Below are 24640 nucleotides of genomic sequence, written 5' to 3'. Positions count from 1 at the left end.
AATTTAATTTCAGTGAATCCACCAAGGGTCAATATATACAACATTCTGTAAAATTTACATAAACTTGTCCGTTTGGAGATAATTTTCAAGCCTGCTGCATGTACCTGTATATACTTTGTAGCTTATTGAGTGTCTGAGCAAAACACCCAGTTGCATCTTTAGTAACATGCGCTTAAGAATATTCAGTAATTAATTATTAATAGCTGATGTAAAATGATTGATGTATCGCCTAAGCCAGTTTTGTGAAATATTCTCTCCTGAATGCTGAGAATGAGTAACTTTTTCCTGTTGGATGAGTAAATTATCATCAGCTTTTTGTTATCATCTTTTTCATGATAAATGTGGTAGTTCAGACTTTTTTGTCTATGCTGATAAATTTTCATTAATGTTTTGGGGGGGATGATTTAAAAACTTTTTTGTTGGTAAAGTGACTTTAATTTTTGAATGTTTTGATTGAACAACTAAAGAAGCTTTAATCATTCAAAAAAGCAGTTACCATTACTAAAGGTAATGTAAACAAAGTCAGTAGACAAAACCTTTCTGAAAATTTTTCAGTGAACCATCTGTATTATATGGAATTTGGAAATGCAAAAGAGAACTATATTCCAATACCATCTTGCAAGACATACCTTTCAACTGCCTTTGCTGCTTCTTCATAGAGTTCTTCCTGACAATACATTTTAATGGCCAGATCAAACTCCTCAATTAGTTCATAACATTCAGATGCTTCTCTGTAGCACTGGCTTTTCTGATAGTAAACTGCAGCATCTTTCATCTGCAATGCAGAAGTCAATAATGAAACTGAAGTGCTGTAAACAGTCAAAACTACATGCATGGAATAAATCTTGTAATTCCATCATGTGTCTCATAAAGAAGTACACTTTAATAAAATGTAATTAAAGTATCTGAATAAAATCAAATTGATATTAAAGTAACCATCACTAAAACTCAAGAGACTGTGTAAAAAAACTTCAAAATATTTGTGTCTGAAAAACTAGAGTATAAAATGAAAGGTATTATATAAGGTTTTCAAACTAATTTATCCACCCAGCTCTGCCTCTCGTTAGAAAACACTACACATGCTTCTGCTGATTTACAGATTTTTCATAATGAATAGTATTAAATTAAAACAGTTATGGATGCAGGAAGAGAACACTAACATTATATCACAAATTTCAAATATTTGAGAACAACCACTTTATATTCTTTTAGTGGAAATACACTGAAAATAAAAATATTACGTATTGTTAGCACACTACTTTAACCCTTCCAAGTTTTAATGGCTGTTATCAATGAACTTTCAGCATCATCAGACTACTGAATGAAGCAGCAGCTTAAGTTTTATTATATCAGTCATTCCCTAATTTTTGACTGCAAATGACTGATAATGACATTTGAGAAAAGCCAAAGAAATAAAGCCAGCCTGCATAATTGCATCATGCTCCACTTCATTTCTCTTCTGCCTGTTCTCTGACAAATTACTCCTTTTGAACAGCCCAACTTAAAGAGCTTGTTTAGTTTTGCTACTACCATGACACAAAAATATACTATTACTTTATGAGTAATATGAGAGGAAAAAATTCTGTAGGAAAAGGAAAGTGATATGGTGAGGATTTAATACCTTTCCTAATTTTTTACACAATTCTGCACAAAGACGGAACTCCTTTGATTGAATCAGACATTTTAGTGATAGCTTTGGTTCTCCACATTCCAAGTAAGTTTTAGCCAAAGTCATATATTCCATCTGTTTTTCCCTGTAGGAAGTAAGAGAAAATTACCACTAACATCCAAATTAAGTTTAGGATCATGTGAGCTGTCACTGAATCCAACCAACACTGACATGACACAATATTCTTAATATATTACCTGATGAGTTATGATCTTACAATTAATTATATTTTGTGCTGACACTGCTCTGTCCAGAAGTCTGTTCCAAAATATGATAGCTCTGACAGTCAAAAGATTGAGGTTTTTTTTAAACTAATATATTACTATACTGTAATATACTGTACTGTGTTATTGTGATTCTGTACTGCTTCTCTTTCCTTAACTTGCTCTCTCCTTTCTGCACCAATGTCATTAGAGACACAAGTAAATGTGTTCTCAGCATTTGTTCTGTCTAACCAAACAATCCCAGCCTTCCAGGTATCACTGCAGCATAATCTAGATTGAATTCAAAATTCTCAAGCCTGGAGAATCAGAACTGTACAGAGCATTTCATAAAGAACACATGAAACTCTTACTTAGGCTTTTTACACCAACATTAATACCTCTATTAAAAAAAAGAATTCAACTTTGGCAGCTTCATTGTTACATATGTTCTGTCAACACATTCTAATACACCGAATTCCTTCTCAAATTTTATGCCAGCTTTTGACAAGCACAGTGAACTGAGAAAAAGTTTTATCAGTCCCATCAACAATTTCTCTACAATCATGAAATTTTGTGAGCATCCTTATGCTTCTAACCAGGGCCACTAATATAAAGCAGGTAATCAAAAAAGATAAAATCTCAACTAACTCCAGTAATAGCTTTTCTTCAGATCTTCCCTCTTCTCCCTTGTGTGCCAGCTTCCTCTGATCTAGTCATTCCTTTCCCCTGCTGCTATCATTGCTAGTTTCTGGTCTCCCAGAACATGAACAGGAACTGATTCACTTAAGTTTAGATCTTTCTCCATTAAGTTTTTTCCTGTCTTATTTGAGATGAGTCCCAAAGAGTTTCCAAGCCTCTTTGGGAAACTGCAAACTCTCTCTCATGTCAAACTCTTGAGCTATTTTACACAGCCGAAATCATGAACTATATGATTCATCTCAAAATCTGTTCCTTCAAAACTGTCCTTTGGTTCAGATCTGGTCCTGCTTGTTTAGTTTAAGATGACTGTAACATTAATTTTACTCCAAAACTCACTTTTTCCTAGCAGCTTTTTTTCCCCAATGCACACCACCATTCCCTCTCCTTTGCTGAGTGAACATGCAGTGGGGGTTAGCATATTAACTCAACAAAGTGAGTTGCCATCAGCAGTGCTGATGGCATATGTTCTCCTATCTATATCTATGGTTGTAAAGCCTCTTGATGTAATGCAAATCCTGCTGCTTTTCTCTCACAGAACAAGTAAGCCTTTGCAAGGGCCAATTTCATTTGGGCAGCCCTTCCACTGCTCCCTAGAGGGAGCAGTGCCCTGGATCTTGCAGTGCTAGACCTTCCAACTCCTTAAATCTCTTTTGCCAACCACAAGCACATAAAGTTTGCACTCTTCTCCTCCTGTATTGTTCTCCAGCATCTCTGGTCAGTCCCACAGCTGTGGTGTGAATCTCACCCTCTGCACCACAAAGTGACACTCACTCAGCTGCACTGATACCCTACCTTGGGCTGCTTTTCTTTGCGTGCACTTTGAGAACAGCATCGTGTGTCAGGGCCAGCTTTGACTTCTCAGCTGCTCCTCCCTTTTGGTAACATTTGGCAGCCACCTGAGGTGAAATCACACACAGCATTCACAGATGTGCATCCAGCCCATGGCTTATCACATAAAAGCAATACTTAATTTTACAGTCACTGGAATGGAAAGCAGAAAGATTGGCAGGGTGCCTGGAAAAAGGAAAAGGTAAAACATTGTGGTATATTTTTAGGACAAAAGAAAAGCTTTATGTGCAACTACCAAAATTAGAATAATAATTACAATATTCCATGGAAGTAGTGAAAGCAGAATTCCTGGTAAGCTGATAGAACAAATGGCATATGCAATCTGAATGACAGCCTTAACCATTAACTGGTAAGTCACCAGGCATCTACAACATACTACAAAAAGCGAGGAAGACCAATGCGTGCAAAGTGAAATTGAAAAGCAAGGAACATTTACTCAATGCTATTATCATACCAGGCTCTTTCTGTGAAAACTAAACAGAAACACTGAGAGTTACCATGCTCCTAGCAAGTTTTTTTTCATTATCACCCTGCTTATTCTGCAACACCACGATTTCTTTACTCTAGCCATTAATTAGTGTTGCTTCTGTTCAGAAATTGCACACTGCAAGCCACCCTTGGAACTGCCAAAGTCACCAGATAATGTCATCTTAAGGCAGCACTGATTAGCAAAGATCAGCATTATAAAGAAAACAGATTTGTAGATAATATAGCTAATACAGTTCAGATTTCAAGGGGTTTTTTTTTAGCTGTGTGGGGTTTTTTTTCTCAACTCTTTTCTGTCCATTTAGAAAACTGCCTTTTATTTTCAAGGAGAGATAAAGACTATCTGTATAGTGGCAACTGATTACTTTGGGTTTTTGCCTTGATATAAATACTAATTTTCTCTTCAAAGAATTTTATGTTGTTACCTGCAAAATACAGAAGCTTTCCCTCTGCCATGATCTCAAAAAAGTATCTGAAGTTTTATTTCATAGAATCACAGAACATCTCAAATTGAAAGGGGCCTATAAGGATAATAGAGGCAAACTTACTGCTCCCTGTAGGACTACCTAAAACAACCCCACACAACTGAGAATGTCATCCAGATGCTTCTTGAACTCTGAACTCATGGCTTGATGCCATGGCTACTTCCTGGGGTGCCTCTGGCAGACCACTTTCTATGTCCAGAGCCTTTTCTATGTCCAATCTGATCTTCTTCTGATCCAACTTCATTCCATTTCCCCATGTCCTATCACTGGTAACCAGGAAGAGGAGATCAGGACCTCCCTTTGAGAAAGCTGTAGACTGTGATGAGGTTTCCCCTCAGCCATCTCTTCTCCAAGCTGAACAAGACAAGTGATTTCAGCTGCTCTTCTTAAGACACATCCTCTAGAGCTGCCCATGGCAATGGCAGGAGGGTTGGGACTGGATGAGCCTTGAGGTCTCTTCAAAACTATTTTGAACAGACCATTCTATGATTCTATGACTTTTCATCATCTTGGTCACCTTCCTCTGGACACACTCTAATAGTCTGTTGCCCTTCTTATATTGTGATGCCCAAAACTGCACAGAAGTGAGTAGTCCAAAACTACTCCAGGCGAGTCTGCACCAGCACAGAGCAGAGCAGGACAATAACCTCCTTTGACTGGCTCACAATGCTGTATTTCATGCACCCAGGACACCATCTGCCTTTTTGGTTGTCGAGGCACAGTGCTGGCTCTTCTTCAACTTGTCATCCACCCAAACTCCCACATCTCCTTTCATGGGGCTGCTCTCCAGCCTCTCCTTCCCTAATTTGAATGTATAACCAGGAGTACTCCACCCTAGGTGCAGAATCTGGCATGTGCCCTTGTTAAATCTCATACAGTTGGTGACAGCCCACTCGGTTATCAAGGTCTCTCTGCAGGACCTTTCAACCCTTGAGGGAATCAACAGCTCCTCCCAATTTAGTGTCCTCCAGTTTTAGTATTGCTGCAAACATGCTTAATGTACGCTCCTTTCCAGTGTCCAAATTATATATAAAAACATTGAAGAGCACTTGCCTGTAAATTAAGCACTGGGGAATCCAACTAGGCTGGCCCCAATGGGCCACCAGCCTGATATAACCCCATTTACTGTAACTCTTTGAAACCTGACTTGACAACCAGTTTCTCACTTAATGTATTATGGACTTGTCTAGCTGTGTCCTGCATTCTATCCAGAATAAAGAGACTGTGAGAGAAACTATTCAAATCTTTGCTAAAACCCAAATATACCACACCTACTGGCTTCTCTTGGTCAACTAGATGAGTGACCTTGTCATAAAAGGAAATTAAGTCGGTTAAGTAGGACTTTCCCATAGTGAACCTATGCTGCCTATGACTAATGACTGCATTGTTACTCAAATGTTATTTTCAGTAACTCCCAGAATAACCTTCTCCATAATTTTACCAGGCACCAAAGAGAGACTGAAAGGCCTATAATTACCAGGGTCTTCTTTTCTACCCTTCTTGAAAACTGGGACATTTGCCAGCTTCCAATTGACTGGGACCTCTCCAAGACCTTTGAAAAATAATGGAAAGGGACCCCACAGTAAAATGGGCCAGCTCATTCGGCTCCTGGAATGAATCCCATCAAGCCCAATAGATTTATGTGCATCCAGCTGCAGCAGCAGTGCAGAGTCAGCTGGGAGTTTATCATTCTCCAAGTCTTTCAGCCCATCATCAGTGTTAAAGACAGAGGTGAAGAAGACGTTAAATGTCTCTGCTTTGCCTATGTCCCTATTTGTAAGGTAAATGACCTTATCAAGTAATGGACTGATGTTATGTCCAATCCTTCTTTTGCTGTTAATGCGTTTTAAAATGACCTTTTTGTGCTGGATAGCTTGAACTCTACTCGAGCTTTGGCCGCATGAATTTCCTCCCTGCAGTGACAAACAGCATCTCTGCTGTCCACCTGTGTCACCTCCCCTTGTTCCAATGTCCACACACTTTCCCTTTTCCCCTAAGTTCAAGAAGAAGATGCCTGTTCAGCCAAGCCAGACTCTGCCCCACTTGCTTGACTTCTGACCCTTTGGAATTTCCTGCTTCTGCACGCTTCAGAGATAGCCCTTAAAAAGTGTCTGTCATTCATGAATTCCCAAGGGACCTTACTAATTAGCTGCTCTCCCCATATCCAGGGTCAAATGTATGCAGGACTTTTTCTTCTACAGTCAACAACTTGAAACTCCATTACTTTGTGGTCCCTGTGACAAAGACATGAATCCCCACTTCACTCACAAATGCCTCTCTGTTTATTAGGAGGTCACCTTTCCCTAGTCAGCTCCCCTAGTACCTGCACCCAGATGCTATCTTCAACATGCTCCAGAAATTTCCTGGACCTGTTTGTGTCCACTGTATGATTTTCTCAGTTAATATCTGGGAAGTTAAAATCACCCAGAAGGACAAAAGCATTTGATCTAGGATACATCCCTTATTTCCCTGTAGAACATTTCATTGATGTTGTCATCCTGGCTGAGTTCTGCTTTGATGCCATTAACTGTCATCCCATATCTGGACTGCATTAACTAGGAAGCTAGGAAACAAAAGACTGTAAAATCTCTGTTTTTTAAACACCAAGGGAATGAAACCATCATTTTCCTACCCAAATTAATACACTTCCAAGAAATGCTTTCATTTTTCTACAGTATGTGTAATGATACTGTCAAGAACGTGGTTTAGATTCACGCGTATCAGTCAATTGTGATGGATGCTAATAATTGTTTTTCCAACTGTCTCTCATTTGTGTGCATTAAAATGTATTTCCCTCATGAGACTGCAGATTTCTGGGCAGTGAATTGAAGATTACAAAAAAAGGCTTGCTCTCCCTGCTCACTTCTTGTAAGTCATTTACAAGCAGACACATAGCTATAAACCACAAACTAAGGCAGACTGCTACAGAGCAACTGAAGGTTTACAGATGGTTTTATAGACACAGAGAGAAGAAAAGGTTTCAGAATAAGCAAGAATCCTTATTTCAGATAAACATATGTTCCTACCTCCCAGAACTGGTGTTTGGCATAGTAGTCTCCCTGTGCAATCCATTCTTCTGGAGTTGAAGTTTTAGCAAACATGCTGTCATCTAAGTCTACAAGGGCAGGGGTGACCATTTTATGTTAGAATGGGTAAACCACAGAAACCACTTATCACGTACCAAAACTAAGCATTATCTCACAATGTTCCAAGCTCTATGTTTGTGCTTACAGCAGTAATGGTAACTATGAGTCAAGTGTGGTAATACTGTTGTGTGAAGCTACCAGTGAGAATACAACAATCCCCAGAGCTTGGCTGGAGACTGACCTGCTAAGCGGCCAAAAATGCATTAACACAGCAGAAAATCTGACTACAAATTGACCACTTTAAGCTATAAATATCTGCAGCCATCAGGGTCCATTGAGCTCTCTCCACAGTAACTGGCTTAGCAGTGACCTGATCTCTCTTTATGTAGGAACACCTCTTAAGGTCACCCCTCGAGGCTGAGGGATCTCTTACCCAACACCAGACATCAATGGGCTGGTAAAAGACATTTTTGCATGTATGTAATATTTAATATAAGTACAGAAAGCTTATGTAAAAAGTAGAGTATTGACCACCAGTCCATCCATACTTACTGAGTATTTTACATATCTGAATGTACTGGTTAGAACTCAATAAACTAATTACAAGATCAGATCTGTCTAAGGGATCACTGACTCTCCTCCTGTGACAGCAAGAAAACCTAAAACTAGTGAATTAGCAATAAAGTTATACTTTAGCATATTCAACTGATCTTTAGAGACAAAAGAATTAAGACCCACTGAAATAAGTGGAAATCTGCAAGGGCAGTTATCAATGCAAACTATTAAAAGGACCAAGGCATTTACGCTTCTTTATTACACAGCCTAAAAGCAGAAAACACGAGTTTTGAACTGTTTGACAATCTTTTAAGGAAGTTTTAGGACAACTTTACCTTTCTTTTCATCTGTTTTGACAACCTTAACAAATTTTCTTTTGATGAAATACTTAAAAGCTGGAGCCCGTTTATCACGGTCTTCATCAAAGATCCAAAGATTGACTCTGGCTCTCGTAATTGCAGTATACAATTGCTTGAGTTCTCCATTCAGCATCTGAAGCAGAACAAAAAAATTGAATTAAATAAATGAAATGCCAGATGAGCTAAATTGTTAGAAAGAAACATACTTTGCAGTTATAAGAAAATAGAGATTTTATACAGAATGAATAACAAGTAAGAAAGTGCTTTTAAGTAAGCAAGTCTAAATATTAAATATGGGACTCCAATTACATAGGCCATTATCCATCTAACTTATAAGCAACTAGTACTACAAATCAGCTGCAGGAATGACAGGCTATTTTCCTTCTAATCACTTGCACATATAACTATTAATTTACCATACAATCCTGAAAATATCTGACTCACCAGATTCTAAACAACTTCCTAAATTTCAAGGTAATGACACCAATCAGAAACCAGACTATAGGAATAATGAATATTTTCAAGCTGAATTGCTATTTGCTTTTACAGTTGTTCTGTAAATATACCCAAAAGTCTATGACACAGGTTTTGTTCTCTAATCAAATTACATTTGCAAACAATCTCTTATCTTTTAAAATCAGTATTATATGTATTATATTACATTAGATCTATATTATATTAGATGTGAACAACTATAGAAGGTAAAGCAACCTTGATAAACATGGAACTAACAGGATGAAAGGATTTAAGAAATTTCCCTACTTTAAAGATTTAAGAATTTAATTTTTCCTTCCTATTCCTAATGTTACAAAAAACTCACCTTGTACATTTCTACATTAAATGGAGTCCTTTCCTGCATACCAGTGGCATCCTCTAATGGCACCTCAATTAGCAAGTTGCTTCCCACTTGCACATCCGGATCAGGACTATAAGAAGAAATTATCTTCCATTCTTTGCTAGCCTGAAATATCAAGAGAATAAGATTTATTAGTATGTACTAACTACTACTGCCTACATCTGCACAAGGTAAAATGGCATGGTGTGACCTATTCATCCCTACAAGGGAAGAAGGCTCAGAGGAGAAGACTGGGGGAGAAAATTATCTCAGGGAAGAATGTAAAGAATAATCAGCAATTTTCAATGAGAAGGCTGAACTTCATCTCAACACAGCCTTTGCTTGAGATACTTGTCTGTACCAGATGGTCATCAAGGCATAGAAACAAAAATCCCTAAAACAGCTAGTACAGAGTTACACCTTCCTGAGCTGCCCAGGCAAAAGCAAAAGCAAAGATGTGCCTCAGCCCAACAGACTGCAGAAAATCTGTGGAGCAAAAAAAATAAACCTTCTGAGTGCAACTGGCTTGAGCTGGCTACAAGCTTCATATTACTTTTCAGGGACTGGGGATGGCCACCATCATGATGGGGAAGCCAATGGGAGTACATACATACAAATACATATACATATATATGTATATATATAAATGTGTGTGTGCGTATGTGTGTGTATATTTGTATATATATGTACACACAGGGAGCACTAATGGAAGTCACATCTATACTGTGATTCCAATGTATATTGCCATTGCTATATTATGCTTGCCTTGGGATTTCAGGACACTGCTATATCACTCTTCTAGATCCAAATCATATGCAATGCTCAATATATCAAATAATTACTTTGATATTAAACATGAAAACCTCCTTAGGTGGACTAAACACTTTCAGCCAAACACCCTTTCAATGACCCCTCTGTGGAGGAAGTCAGGTTACCTTCACCATGGAGGAGGGTCAAGATTTAGTCCTAGGGACAAGGATCCTCCTACAAGCCCCCAATACCACAACAGGCAAACTCACTGAGGGGGAGGTGTGCTGATTGCTGGGGCAGGCAACTCCCTGCCAGCTTGGGGCAGAATGAAAGGTAAATGGTGGTGGGATAACACTCACAAGCTGCTATTTGTCATACTAAAATCTACTGTCTAAAACACATTGGAGAGATCTTGGCCTGCAGGTCAGGAAGGGCAGCCAGTAAGTCTCCTTGACTCTACAAAACTGACAAGCTCAGTGAGCTGGACCCACACATATCCCATGCTGGCAAATATTCTCATCCTCAGGGTTCCCAGAAAAGATCTGGCTGGTCATTCATGTGATGAATGTATTAAGCCTCGTGTTGAACACCAGTAACTGCTAGTGCTGGTCTCAGCCAGGGGGTGGAATGGCACCTGCCAACACCTCCTCTTGTAAGAACACTCAGAGGTGAGCAAAAAAAGCCCACTCATGGGGAAAGTCTAAAAAAGCGTGGTCAGAAAATATTGGACTCCAACACAGAGACATGTGAAGGGTGTCTATAAATATGCACAGGCACTCCTAACTGTAATTTAAGTGTGGCAGCAGATCAGTGCTGTGCACTCTCATGCCATGTAGGAAATGCCAGCTTCTGATCACACTGCTCTGCAGGCTCCTGATCCCCTGCAAAACTAATAACCTTAAAATCATGACTATATTCTAAGTGATGTTCATTTTTCCCTTTTGGTATTGAAAATTCCATTTAATTGAAATGTGATTAAATACTGCCAAGTTTCTGGCACATGAAAAATACTCATAATAAGGCTCAAATAACATTTTTAAAGTTTATATATTTCTGAGCTTTCAGCAACACAAAACAAGTTAACTGTATTCTCATGGGGGAAAAAAGCAGGAAGCCTTTCCTGCAAAATGTATTTTGAAGTTAAGTTTTAAAAAAATCATCAATTAAGATATTCTTAAGCCTGTCATAGATTGTAACATGATCATCAGCTAAAGGTATCAGTTTGGTCAAGAGCTTGCTGTGTTTTGGGGACCTGGCTTTTTTGCCTTCTAGATTTTTCATTCACATCTGCTTCCTGAAACAAGACTCTTCTTAAATTTCATTTTCAAGACAAATAAAAAGAAAACCCAACACTTTACGAAGTGCACACAGCCACACTGCTGTGTTTACAACAGTTCAGAGATTCAGCTTTTCTAAATTAGAAAACCTCAGGGTGAGTTGCTTTCTTGCCTGCTTGTTTAGCTGCTCAAATCAACTCAATTACTCATGACTCACAGAAACACGGAAGAATTGTATGAAAACAGTTCTCCAGGCCTGACACACATTAGTCTGAGCTAAAATGCTCTACACAACTCAACTCCGCTAAACTGCTTCTCTAAATCCTGATAAATGGCTTGTTGTTTTCCTGATTGCAACTTTCATCACCAGAAACAAATCAACTTTGAGAAATCTACTGTGACAGCCAGTATTTACCTCAAGCTCCTTCTTTCTGCCCTCACCATATAACATTCACTAACCTCTGTGAAGAGCCACCAGTAAGCTGCCCTCGGTTTTCTTGTGGTTTTCATCTGCTGAAAACCACATGAGACATTGTTTTGAGGGGCAGAGGCAGAGGACATCTGCAACAGGGCTGTTCACACTGAATGTTTAATCATAGAGTAACTCAGTCATGGGTACATGGAGTGTCTGCAGGCATGGTCAGTAAGGAATACTTGGAATACTTGCCTGTCTGGAGTCAGAGGAGTGGTCTTGATGTACAGCAGAAGAGTGTGTGTGTGTGTGTGTGTGGGCAACGTGGTGTGTAACCCAAGGTTCTCCCTTAAATTTTAACAGTAAACCCAAAGGAAAATGCAGCACTTAAGGAAACACGTTCTCAATTAATAAACCTATGACCTCTCTGCTTTCTATTGTGATGAAACCACTCATCTTCAAAGAGGGAATCCTTTTCCAGCTGAACCACCAATTAGACCACAAGTAAGATGGACTTCAGAAAAAATGCAGAAAAAGGATAAGAATTAAATACCTCTGAATCTGTGAAAAAGTTGTAAAGAAGGACATCATCAAATTCCAAGCCCTTTGCTTCATAAATTGTCAGTACAAGTGCCAAACTAAGTTCCTCAGGTATCTTCTCCTTTGCAGTTTCATTTGCCACTAATACCACCTGCAAATAAAATGCATTATAAAAAAACACTGGAAAGCAAAAAGGAAAAAAAAAATAACAGTTGCATAGAGAAAGACCAACATGATGATAATGCAAAAGCCTTCTAAAAACTAGACATTTCACAAAGACATTTCAGCACACTCCACAAAAAAGGTCATAAAGCTGCCACTAGAAGACTGACAAATGCGTGGTATGTGCAGACAGTTTTAGATCTGGTGTAAGAAAATTTGGAGTTAGAAAGGAACAGGTCAGACAATACCTCACACAATACCTCACACCAAAAAAAGAACAGAAAGAAGCAGACGTCTTAAGAAGAAACAGAAACCAACACAATAAAGGTTTCTAAGCTTGAAATGCCTCATTTATCAGAGAGACAAGGGCCTAAAAAAGAAAGTTGTGGGCAGTTCATACAAGACTATTATTTAGCAACAGAGCTGACAGAATCTGCAGAAAGCCTAAGAAAAGCAAACCTGATGTGCTCCAAATTCTATGGGTTGTGTTTTCCTTTTGTTGCCCCTCAGCAGAATTGCCAGGTCACTAACACTGCAGGACTCCAAGACAATAGGTTTTGGCCCATCAAAGAGACCACAGTCCTGAGGAAGGCGATCAAAAGATTCTGGAAAATAATGCTGGAGCAAATCAACCACTCCAGATGCTAAACGGAGAATACCTGCACAAAGCAGAACACAGGTTTTAAATTTCATCCTGAAGTCCTTGCAAACACACTTTTAGAAGTTTCTGCTAGAAATTTGGAATCAAGAAATACGATAAAAACACTGATCAGGGAAGGCTGCAGCTGTAAGCTTCAATTTATGTTTCTGCCAATTTGAGTGGATGTCATTCTTGGGCCTCTAAAGATCAGAAAACATGCTACAGTGGCTTAGCAGCATTCTCATAAAATAAAGATCGCAAATGGGAAACAAGTAAGAAAAGCAGAAGCAGCACACCAATGCTGCAAAATCTAGTGCTTTGGGGGACAGGACAGCAGAAATGGGAAAGATAATTTCTTAATTTTTTCGTCAAACACAGCCAAAGCATCCAGTAAGCATGAGAATTCAAAAAATTGCAATTTTGAAAACATTCATTTCTGGTTTTCCAGTTGAGCTGTCAAAAAACAGAACTGACATATCAGAAAAAGCTGTCCATCTGATCTTTTTGAAAAACAGGCCACATAGAGATTGGCTTTCAATTGGCCAGCAGAAAACTTCAATTATTAGTGACATCTGAAGAGCCCAGGCTCCGATCATAAATAAATTTGTTACTCTACCTGAATGGGACCTGTAGTTCTGGTACAACTGATAAATCCTTTTCGGTTTCCTAACACGCTGCTTCTTGTTCACAGAGCTCTTGCTTGCATAATGAAACAGCGACCTGAGGTCACTAAAACGAAAAGCCACTCCTTTCATGATGCTCTGGGCAGTGTCACCGGTCAGAAACATGGCATTGGGGTCATTGATGCATTTCATCAACAGGGCTAGCTCAGCTTGTGTGAAATCCTGTATCTCATCGCCATAGAACTCATGGATGGACCACGGCAGCTCCCTGAGCTTCGCAAGTCTTTGAGATAAATTATACAGCAAATCTTCTTCATCAAAGTAACCCCTCTGTGATCGTATCTGCTGATAAAGACAGAAGAGGGAATAGATCTCGCTCCTGTCTTCCGTGAAGTTTGGCGATCTCTTTCGGCCTAGCTTTTTGTATTGCTCCTCAGTAAGCTTGCCCCCAAAGCAATTCAGTGCCTCAAAAGAGCCTTTCAGAAATGATTTGATTTCTTTCCAAACCAGTGCTGGATTGTACAAGCTTTTACCTTTTATCATTTTTGGCCATATTTCATTTGCAAATACGTTGTAAGTCACAAAAGTCCAAGGATCATTTTCCTTAGAGCATGCATCTGCAGCTCCTCCATCATCACCATGCTCTGCTTCAAGATTGCCTTCTTCATCCTCATCCTGCCAATTTGGTACAACCAAGTCTTCCTGAGGACTCCACCCAACAATTGCTCTTTTAAGACTTCCATCTTCATTTCTTGGAAAAAATGGGTCGGGCATGGATGCATCTAGTAACAGCAACAACTGCTTGGAGGTGACAAACAGTGGAAAATTTTCATCTTTAATGTCTTGTAGCCTGTGAATGTTTGGGTCCAGAGGTTTGAAGTGACTGGTCACCTTGGAAGACTTGCTAAGTTCAATGAAATTCTTCTGAACTTCTCGGCACAGGACAGGATTCTTTGTTACGAAGATCTGGTGCAGGTGCTCCAGCCTGTTTGAAGCTTCTGCACTACACATTTGGTCATCTTCACGGTCACCACATGAATTCATTTCTGCCCCAGCTGTGCCCACAGGAACCTTTTCATCCTCACTGTCCTGGTTGTGCTCATCACTCACCTGCTCCTCACTTGAATCTTCGCTCTCGTGTTTTGATTCACTCTCTTCCTTCCCTGAAATAGCTTTTTCAACCTCACTGCACTGCCTCTGCTGCCATGTCTGCCTCTCCAACAGAGGTCCATCTGCCAAGCTGGATTTTTCCCAGTATGAATAGAATTTCTTCCAAAGCCTATACAAGCAGCAAGTTGTCTTCCCTGTCCCACTTCGCCCAATTAAAATGATTGGCTCCATAGGCTTTGGATTGAGATCAATCACTGCGTACTCCAGCTCCCCAACACGGAAAGGGTAATCAACAGAAGACTGCACATCATTTATAATGTTAAGTGCCATGTTAGTACTGAAGCTGTGGAATTTCATTATATTGTATTCCAGTTCTGCTGCACTAGCTGGAGGGAAATACTCAGGCATGGTATGTTCTTTTGATTTTTCTGCCTCCATGTCTTCAATGTAACAACGCGGAACACGCTTCTGTGTTGTCACATTGTGGTTCTGATGCCCTTCGTTTATACCCTTGAGCTTTTTCCTCAAAATGCAGGATAAGCCACGGTTGTAGGAAATGCATATATTTTCTAAGGCACGGTTCAGCTTGCAGTGGTCAAGAACAATGGCCCAAATTCTAATTATTTCTGTGTAAACTCTACCTGATTTTTCTAGATGACTTTTTGTCTGTTCTGTCTCCATGATCTTTTCTGGACTCTCACTGCAACGAGGAGAAAAGTCAATGGCAAGTTCCCATAGCATTCTTGCACCTTTGCCCAGTTTGGCCTCATACAGCTGGATATCAGCTTTCAAGTGTTTCAGTGGCTTCTGGAGACCCCTAGACCATTCCCCATTGCCAAGGCGCTTAATTGTCATGATGGTTTTAGCTTTCAGATAATGTGGCACAGCTTTACTGCTCAAAGTCTTTAGCATTTCAGGAGTGCACTCTATTTCCCAAGTCATGTTATCAAACTCCTGCACATATGCCTCAATATCCAGACTCTTCCCCTTTTCTTCCTCTAGTTCTTCCTTCTCTCCATTAGGCAGGGCCATACTTAATTCCCCTGCTCCCTTCTTTTTCTCCCAGTCATCCCCTTTTTTTTCAGGATGAGCTATGCTTCCACAAGGTTGCAAGAAACTCCTTCCCTCTTCCGAGTTAGTCTGGGCTGAAGATGGCTTTTGCACCAGAGGATGATCCTTTTTCAGGTTGTCGCTCACTTTCAGTTGCTGAATTAAAGCTGTGATTGCCTGCACTAGACTTTCCTGCAGTGTTAAGGGGCTGTTTATTCCTTCTGTTTCCTGCTTTGCCAACTGACCCCTTTTTGCTTTCATGGAACATGGGGTTTTTAAATCATTATGCACTGCGTTGCCAGATGGTGCCTTTAATGAGAACCCAGATGAAGAACGCCCCGTGCTCTTTGACTGTGAAATCTCAGAGGCTGGAATGGGTTTAGATGCTTTAACCAACTGCCCTGCTCTGTCTTGGCGGTGCCTCTTCTTCTCCTGCGTGGCAATATTCCAGGCTTCTAGCAGTGGATCTCTCTTCTTAATTTTGTGCATCACATCTCTTCCTGATTTGTTTTTTATGTTGAAGTTAATGTCAAATTTTGCCAGTAACTCCACTATTCTCTTAGTCTGCTTTGAAAATCCTCTCTGGAAAACAATATGCATCACTGTATTTCCATTGTCATCTTGTATGTTCGGATTAAGATATGGAAAGTCAGATGGTCTTGAAGCAAAGAGGTCAAGCAGATAACTTAGGATGTTTAAACCAATGACATCTGAAAGTAAGAGAACAAACAGAAAATAAACTAACTCACTTTACAAGTCTGCATTGTATGCCAACAATTTCAATACTTTTTTTTTCTGCTGCTAGGAAATGAAAATCAGTTGCTTTTAAAAAGAAAAACAAAATCTACATTTCATGTTTATAAAACATGCTCGTCTGAAACAGCTCAAACTGAGCTTTCCCAAGTTTCAGGAAAAACAATACAAAGGCAGCAAAGCTTTAGAAATTCCTAGTGCTGCAATTATTCCCGTAGCATCAGTCAGCTTCATTCCTTTTTTAACCTCTGGGTACAGACAGATTTGTTCATTTTCCAACATCAGCCCTGACTGCTTCCCAAGGGACACTGGTGCCCTGTCATCCAGACAAGCAGCAGCTCGAGACAGTGCTCTGAAGTCATTTGGTTCACTTTAATAAGGCACCCAAAAGTAATCTGCTGCAGATAACTTTGCTTTACTAAAATAACCTGCAGGAAATCCCAATTATTTCCTGATATTTGAGGTCCCTGGAGCAACTTCCTACAACATAAGATTAGTTACCTCCCCAGGGGGGAAAAAAATACATATATATTCAACAGCTTTCTAGGTTTCATCCAGATAATAGATGTGATTTAAATGAGACAATATACATGAAACATTTATATTCTAGCTGTAAAGTAGTGGCATGCCAAAATCACTGTAATGAAATTGCACATCAAAAACTTTGCACAAAATACTTCGGAGAACATATTGTCATGGAACTTCTTAATCTTTTGATTTTAAAATGACAACTGGCATTATCTATGCTTGTAATCTCTCTAAAGCCATTCAATGAAATGTTTATGCTTTAAAAATTAATAAATTCAATATTTTAAATCATTTTAATCCTTCAACTCAAAAATGCATTTTTCTCCTAACTTAAAATTAAACCTGATTTAGGGGATAAATTTCACAGTTTATCCTAACTTTTTACATTTTTACATAAGCCCTACAGTTCTTTCACTTACTTCTCCCCCAAACAAAACTTTCCTTGATTTATGACTGAACAAAAACTGATAAACAGATTTCAGATGCCACTGCAGGATTTCCTCCAAAGTCTGCTGCTATTGCTCTAACTTTACCTTTGTTTCTTCCAACCCACCCAGCACTTATTTTATCCCTTTGGGGGCTGAGTGAGACACGGTCAGGCATCCTGATCCACTGTCCCTGCAACAGCAGAACGGGCAGGTAAGGAATGGGGAATGTTTCCAACAGCAGAAGCCTTACCTTTTTTATTTAAACAGATGAAAACTGCAGCATGCAGAGGAGTATCTCCTTGTGTAACAGAGAGGTTTCGAGGGTCCGCGCCTTTGGTCAGCAGCAAATATGCCAGTTCAAAATAATTCTTTCTGAGGCATATTTTCAGTGGTATTTCAGAGTTGGTTCCAATACCATCAGGCAGAGCTGGTGTGAAGGACAGGAAAATACCAGGCTTTAAAACTCATACACCAATCTGCTAACTGCAGAAACCTGAACAGATGCAGTCAGATGCTGACTGTCAGGCAGGTGAGAGGGGTATTTTTTTTGCCAGCTTTTTATGTGTATCTGTTAAAACACTTCTTGACTAAGAAGATCTTCATCATTTCCCCTTGTCTCCCATTAAGCTGAACAACCAGTCCTTCTGCTGTGATAGGAAGACATAAAGGCCAGAACATATCTTCTCCAAGTCAGTCAGTCATTGACTGAAACAAGAGGCCTCCTTGCTCCTGCGGCCTTCAAAAGGTTTCAACAGGACCATGTGTCCGTAACGTATAGCTAACATCAAGCTATAAGATTAAATGAAATATGCCAGAGGATCCTAGAAACAAGCTCATGCAAAACACAAAGCATGATGATGTCTGCAATAGTTAAAAAAAGAAAGACATCTGGTCATGCCTTTGAAATCAATTAAGTCCCCTATTTGTAGCACAACAGCAGACTGAACTCAAAGATTGTGGCTTACACTTTCTACCAGGACCATATTGCGGCTGAAGACAGAGAAATTGAGGCCCAAAACAAACTACAGGTGCAGGAGCAATGATAGTTCTTGGCCTTTTACTAACCCTAGCAGACAAATTTCATTTGATAAACATCTTCCACCCATGCAGCCTCACTAGCAAAACCATGTCCCACACAGCAGATGCAGCCAATGCATTGCAATCCAACAAGCTGCTGCATTTATACAGAGCCACAAAAACCCCATGTGTTGGTATTTCTGAGACTATCTTGCTCCCAACATGTCAAATAACATACTGCATCTCTTATAGCACATTAATATCACAGTTTTTCACCTCCTCGTTCAAGCAAACATCTTATGAGGTGCACTTGCGCGTCCAGTTTTTCACACTGTTGGATAATGTTGCCAATGTCAACATCTGAAAGACTGCAGGTTTTGAAGAGTCCTCCACCTGATGGATTTTCCCCATCGGCTTTCCCTGTTAGGAGCAGCAAAACTTTTTGCCACATTTGCTTCCCCAGCAACTGTTTTATGAAGCTGTTAGCACAGGCACTGGAGATGTTGCATGAGATTTCTTCAGGGATTTCTGCAAGACAGTCAAGACAACATAACTCACTCAAAGACTCATAATGAAATCCACCTCATTGTAAACTAATTTCAGAACAATTAACTTGTTAAATTGAAAGTAAGGAACAGCAAAATATATCTTTCCATCCTTATGCTGTCAGCCAAGTCAGTTTGAACATTTTGATACATCATGAATTTCTGTGCATATTCCATTGGTTCTAAGTGCAAAACACAACACTAAATATAATTAAAAGCACATTGTTCCAGTCATAAAAGTTACAGAAACACATAACAGAAGGAAAGGTAAAAGGGCAGTAAGTTTATGTTAGCAACAAACACATTTTTCACAGCAATTAATTTTTGTGAAAGGGAGAACTGGGAACTCACTGCACCTTTCACAGAAGACAGCCATTTCAGAAATCGCTTAACTGCATCTTCCTTCAATACATTTTTATTATGTGCTCCATTTTCACACCTGTAGAACTGGACAAACTGTTCCAGAACATCCTGGAGAGAATCTGTATCAGCTGCGGCACTTTCATTCTCTCCTGCAAAACATTACAGAAATTGAAAATCCACTTCCTTGTCAGCATGTTTTCAGGGCAAGACTGTAATGCATTACATCCCAGGGCTCTAAGAAATATGTAGTGACAGATTAAAAACAGATGGCTGAAACTCTTACTGCCAATGCCAGTCCTGTGATGGATTTCTGACCCCAAAGGAAATTTGATACTTTCATCAAATACACTCTTGTTCTGGTTTTGCCTGGGATAGAGTTATTTTTCTTCTTGGTAAATGGTACAGTGCCATGCTTTGGATGTAAGACAAGGATACTGCTGATAGCACAGTGACGTTTCGGTTGTTGCTGAGGAGTGCTCACCCTGAGACAAGCACTTCTCCTTGTCCCATGCTCTGCCAGCAAGCAGGTGCACAATAAGCTGGGAGGAAGCATGGCCAGGACAGCTAATCTGAACTGGCCAAAGAATATTCCACACCAAACAATGTCATGTGCATTATATAAACTATGGGGAATTGGCCATGAAGGGAACATTGTTGCTTGGGGATGGGCTGAGCATCAGTTAATGGGGTGTGAGCAATTGTACTGTGCACCATGTATGTTTCTTGAGGTTTATTCCTCTCTCTTTCTCCTTTTCATAACTATAAAAATAATAACAGGAGTGGTAGTAATTTACTTTACTTCAATTTTTAGACTGTTCTTATCTCAACCCACCATGGGAGGGAAGGGGAAGTGAGTGAGCTGCTGCTTGGTACTTAGCTGGCAGTTGAGGTCAAACCATGACTCCATTTACCATAATTCACTAGGCTGAAACTGTAATAGCTTCTGTATGCAGGCAGGAAAATGCTGCAATTATATAATTGTTCAGAATTTTTAGAGTAGATGACTAAACCCAGTAATGTTTGCAGCGTGCACTTTTAATGAGCTTGTCTTATTCCCCAGTGCCATTTAAAAAATACAGCCATAAAAGAATTTCTCCTCTTAAAATTAAAAAAACAAAGCCAAAAATAAAGACCACACCACAATGTTACCTACAAAATAAATACCACACAAAAATGTTGTCTACAAGTTTTAAGAGATATTCATGTAACGGGAAATAGCAGATTTTAAATAATTTTGTAAAAATTGCCCTTAAACACCAAAAAACTTGGCTTGGACCTCCTAAATGCTTCAAGGAATTCAGATACATGAAAGACCAAACAAAACAGTAGCTTTATCTCTTAGGTCAAAGAGAGAGACAACGTTGTTCATCTTTTTAGAAAGAAGGACTAACCTCAGATTGTTACCTATAAAGCTGAGGCTCATTCTCCAGCCTCTCATTACACTAAGCTTAGAAAATTTGCAGGCTGTGCATCCCCAAAAAAACCTCAAAACCAAAAATCCTTAGCCACAAAAGACAGTGAAACCTGAAATGCCAACCAAAGCCATAATTACCACAGAGGTATTGGTGTTAACTCCTAATGGAGAACCACTGTGCTAAAACCTTCTCCAGAGCAGAGATCTCCACAGTAAAGAAAGAAAACCTCCTTTGCCAGGAGCTGTAAGGTGCAAGCCCAATGAAACCCAGCGTTTTCCAATAAACTTATAAGCAATACACACATGAAAACTGAGATGTAGCCTAAACACTTTCCTTGATGCCAAGATTGATCTGAACATCACTTGGCCACTGACTAGCAGGAGATCACAGTGACAACTCACAGGGAAAGTTACATAAAACACACCCACAATAACTTATTTGAAATAAAATTATTTTGTACCTAAAGGTTATAATTTTAAAACAGGAAAAGCACACACTGCTGTAGTACCTGTCTGTTTCCCAGAGGAAGTGATTTTCTCAATCTGCTTGCTGACTTCTTTTACAGCATCAAAGTTTTTGTTCTTTTTCAAGATATCTATGACATATCTTGACCGTGCATCTGGAACAGTGGGATCAACCCCAAAATTCAGGAGCATGATCACATCTTCTGTTTGTCCTAAAGAAATACATGAAAAAAAAAAAAAAGAAAAAGAGGAAGAATAATTCACATTTTTCAGGATTTTTTGTTATGTTGTCTTTTTTATTTTTAATTACTTGGCACAATTTCTAGCATAATTTTAACTTTAAAAAAAATCTAAATTCTTCCCAGTGTCATAAGGTGACAGGGTGGAAGTCAAAGGTTGGACTTGAAGATCTCAGAGGCCTTTTCCAAACTTAATGATTCCGTGATTTTATGGTTTATAATATTTATTATATATAGCTATAAAGAAATAAACTTTGATACATATAAAAATACACATTTTCTAATAAAATATATAATACATAAAGACATAAACATTAGTAAATAAATACAGATTCAAAATATGTGCTCTGTATGTAATAAATACCATATGAATAGTACCAAATAAACTTTAGGCATCCAAAAGTCTGGAGTTACATTGGCTGTGATGTTTGCTTCCTGTTGCCACCTCGTGGGCAGAGTGAGGAATACAAGGGAAAAAGCCAGGGTAACATAAAATGAAATCCCACAGAAACTGTGGGAAAGCATTTAGTTTTCCTCCTCTGACAAGGCACACTGCTATCTAGGCCTTCAATTTTCACCTATTTAAAAGAACAGGAGAGGCCTGACAGAAAATTATAGCTTAGTTATCCAGGGATTTTGTAGTCCTTTAAAAATTTAGTAATGAACTATGTTTACTTAGCTAAGGAATGTTCGACTGTGTTACTTTAGCTGGTTTTAATTTAGACCTGTGTTGGCTGAGTGTCAGTAGAAGACCCTGAGAAACTACCTCACCAACCTGCAGAAGGAACTCAATGGACCCACACCCTTAGAGAACTTAATCAATAGCTGAAGAACAGAATTCAATAAAGGATTGTTTAATGCTGTCATATAACTAGAGATTAATTAAATACCATAGAACAAGAAAGATACCTTGAGAGAGTTAAGGAGTCAAAGGCCTATGCACCCCAGAAAACTTGATTAATACATTGCAGGTGCAGTAAAGGAGCCACTTCATAGGCTTATACAGCCCAGACAACTTAATCAGTAGTAATTGTCTAACCAGGACAGCAAATGTAATAAAGAACTATTCAGCTGGATAAAACTTAAGTTATTCATTAAAAAAAAAAAAGATAGATGAGATGTTCTGGTGGCAATTAAGAAGAACAAAACACCTATACCATAATGCAATAAATTGGACGGGGAGTATCTATAATAAAAAGTTGGATGCTATAGTGTATATAAATGACTGAAAATTTTTATTTTTTTGAACATGTCTATGGCAAATGAATTTCCAATATGTTCCCAATTTTGACTTAAAATTGTTACTAGGAATGTTCATCTCACAGGTTTTTGCTGTTAGATTTTAAACTCCTGGTTTCAGGCCTCCAGGTGGTCCAATGTGATTTTAAGGGCACATCAAAATTAAAAAATTTCAACTTCTAGGATTCTAAAAACTGCAGCATACTTGTGAGAAAACCATAACCAAACAAACCAAAGGGCAAAGAAAACGGTCACACATCAGGCATACAAATTTAAAAAGGAATTCTTGGAATGTTTAAACATCAGTTGCCACTACAAGTCTACAGATACTTTCTCATTTTCTTCCTTAGCATGAAATATTTAACACCAGGGTCTGAAACTTTCTTCCATTATAGATTTTTCCATATGAAAACAAAACAATACACACACACACAAAAAGTACTTACTGCGTTTCTGTGAATATTCACTGGAAGAGGCCACAATATGCAGCAGGGTCTGTCCATCTCTGTCCTTCTGGTTGATCCTATCCTTCAGCTCTGGCCTCCAAGTCAGCAACCACCAGAAAAGATGGTTCTTTGCTGAAATGATTAAAAAAAAAAAAAACCAACCACTTAAAGAAACAGATCCTGGGGGTTTTTCCCCCTTTGGAGTGGTAAGATGCAAATCTAAGTTTGACTCCTGACTCTACTATACACAAAGAAACAGCTGCTCCACCCTGAGATGGAGCCCTGTACCTTTTTTAATGCTGATAGATTTGGGTTACAAAAGACCCATATCAATCGCACTTTTGTTTCAAAACACAGAAAAGAACAATTATATTAGGTTTCCACCACTATCAGGCATGGGTGATCAAGGAGAGTGTTTACAACATTTCTAAGAGTGCTTTATTGGCACGTGCAAGGTTATACCTGATGACCTGACCTGAGCTGCTGGGTTTTAATTTTTTTTAATTTTATAAAGGTCCAGCTGTCAGTCCTCTGATAAAAGCCAGCATTGTTTTATTTTAGCTGCAGATGTCACTCACTTGCTTTGATACACAGTCTGATAACAGCATGCAGCGGATACAGCCCGATGGACTCAGCCTTGGCCCCAATGGAAATCAGCCACTTGACTAACTCTGCTACTTCCTGCAGCTTCTCACCATGACCATACAACTCAGAAGTCTGGCAGCAAAGAGAACAATTGCAACATATTATTTTTACACACACAAAAAGCATTTCTTTTTCAGTATTTTCTATATTTTCATGACAAGAATCAGTAGCACAACAACAACCAAGCCATAGCCACTGTAAAATGGAAGTATTTATTTCATAGACTTACACAGAATGGCTTGGGTTGGAAGGGACCTTAAATACCATCTAGTTTGAACCCCCTGGTGCAGGCAGGGATGTCTTTCACTTCACCAGGCTGCTCAGAACTCCATTCAACCTCAAACACTTCCAGGGATGGGGCATTCACAACTTCTCTGGGCAGCCTGCTCCAGTGCTTCAGCACCCTCTGAGTAAAGAATTTCTTCTTGATATCTAATCTAAACCTACTGTCTTTCAGTCTGAATCCATTCCCCCTCTTCCTGTCACCATGTGCTCTTGTAAAAAGTCTCTCCACATCTTTCTTGTCGGCTCCCTTCAGGTACTGCAAAGCCACAATTAGGTCACCACAAAGCCTGTTCTCTATCAGACTGAACAATTGCAATTCTCTCAGCCTTTCCTCACAGGAGAGGCGCTCCATTCCCATAATCATCTTGGTGGCCTCCCCTGGTGGCCTCAGTCCCAACAAACTGATGTCAGGAATAGTATGGCCTTCAGGACCAGGGTGGCAATGGTCCCTCTGCACTTGGCACTGGTGAGGCCACACCACAA

The 24640-nt window shown here is 39.3% G+C and overlaps 1 protein-coding gene across 1 annotated transcript in view; it reads right to left on the bottom strand.

The window, feature by feature from the left end:
- Nucleotides 1–24640, bottom strand: part of TRANK1 (tetratricopeptide repeat and ankyrin repeat containing 1) — a 50741-nt gene that overhangs the window by 6843 nt on the left and 19258 nt on the right. The window contains exons 7-21 of the mRNA XM_054274031.1: nt 23806–23944; nt 23228–23359; nt 21348–21515; nt 19418–19573; nt 18793–19044; nt 17750–17926; nt 13624–16500; nt 12827–13026; nt 12219–12356; nt 9212–9352; nt 8368–8524; nt 7418–7506; nt 3364–3467; nt 1622–1754; nt 630–775 (exon numbers count right to left, since the gene is read on the bottom strand). Of these exons, the coding sequence (XP_054130006.1) occupies nt 630–775; nt 1622–1754; nt 3364–3467; nt 7418–7506; nt 8368–8524; nt 9212–9352; nt 12219–12356; nt 12827–13026; nt 13624–16500; nt 17750–17926; nt 18793–19044; nt 19418–19573; nt 21348–21515; nt 23228–23359; nt 23806–23944 (5009 nt within the window). The remainder of the gene's footprint in view (nt 1–629; nt 776–1621; nt 1755–3363; nt 3468–7417; nt 7507–8367; nt 8525–9211; nt 9353–12218; nt 12357–12826; nt 13027–13623; nt 16501–17749; nt 17927–18792; nt 19045–19417; nt 19574–21347; nt 21516–23227; nt 23360–23805; nt 23945–24640) is intronic.

Source organism: Melozone crissalis, unplaced genomic scaffold (genome assembly GCF_028551555.1).
Source record: "Melozone crissalis strain CALT ecotype California unplaced genomic scaffold, PUWL_Pcris_2 ptg000016l_1, whole genome shotgun sequence".
NCBI lineage: Eukaryota > Metazoa > Chordata > Aves > Passeriformes > Passerellidae > Melozone > Melozone crissalis.
This window is presented reverse-complemented; position numbering and strand designations above follow the sequence as displayed.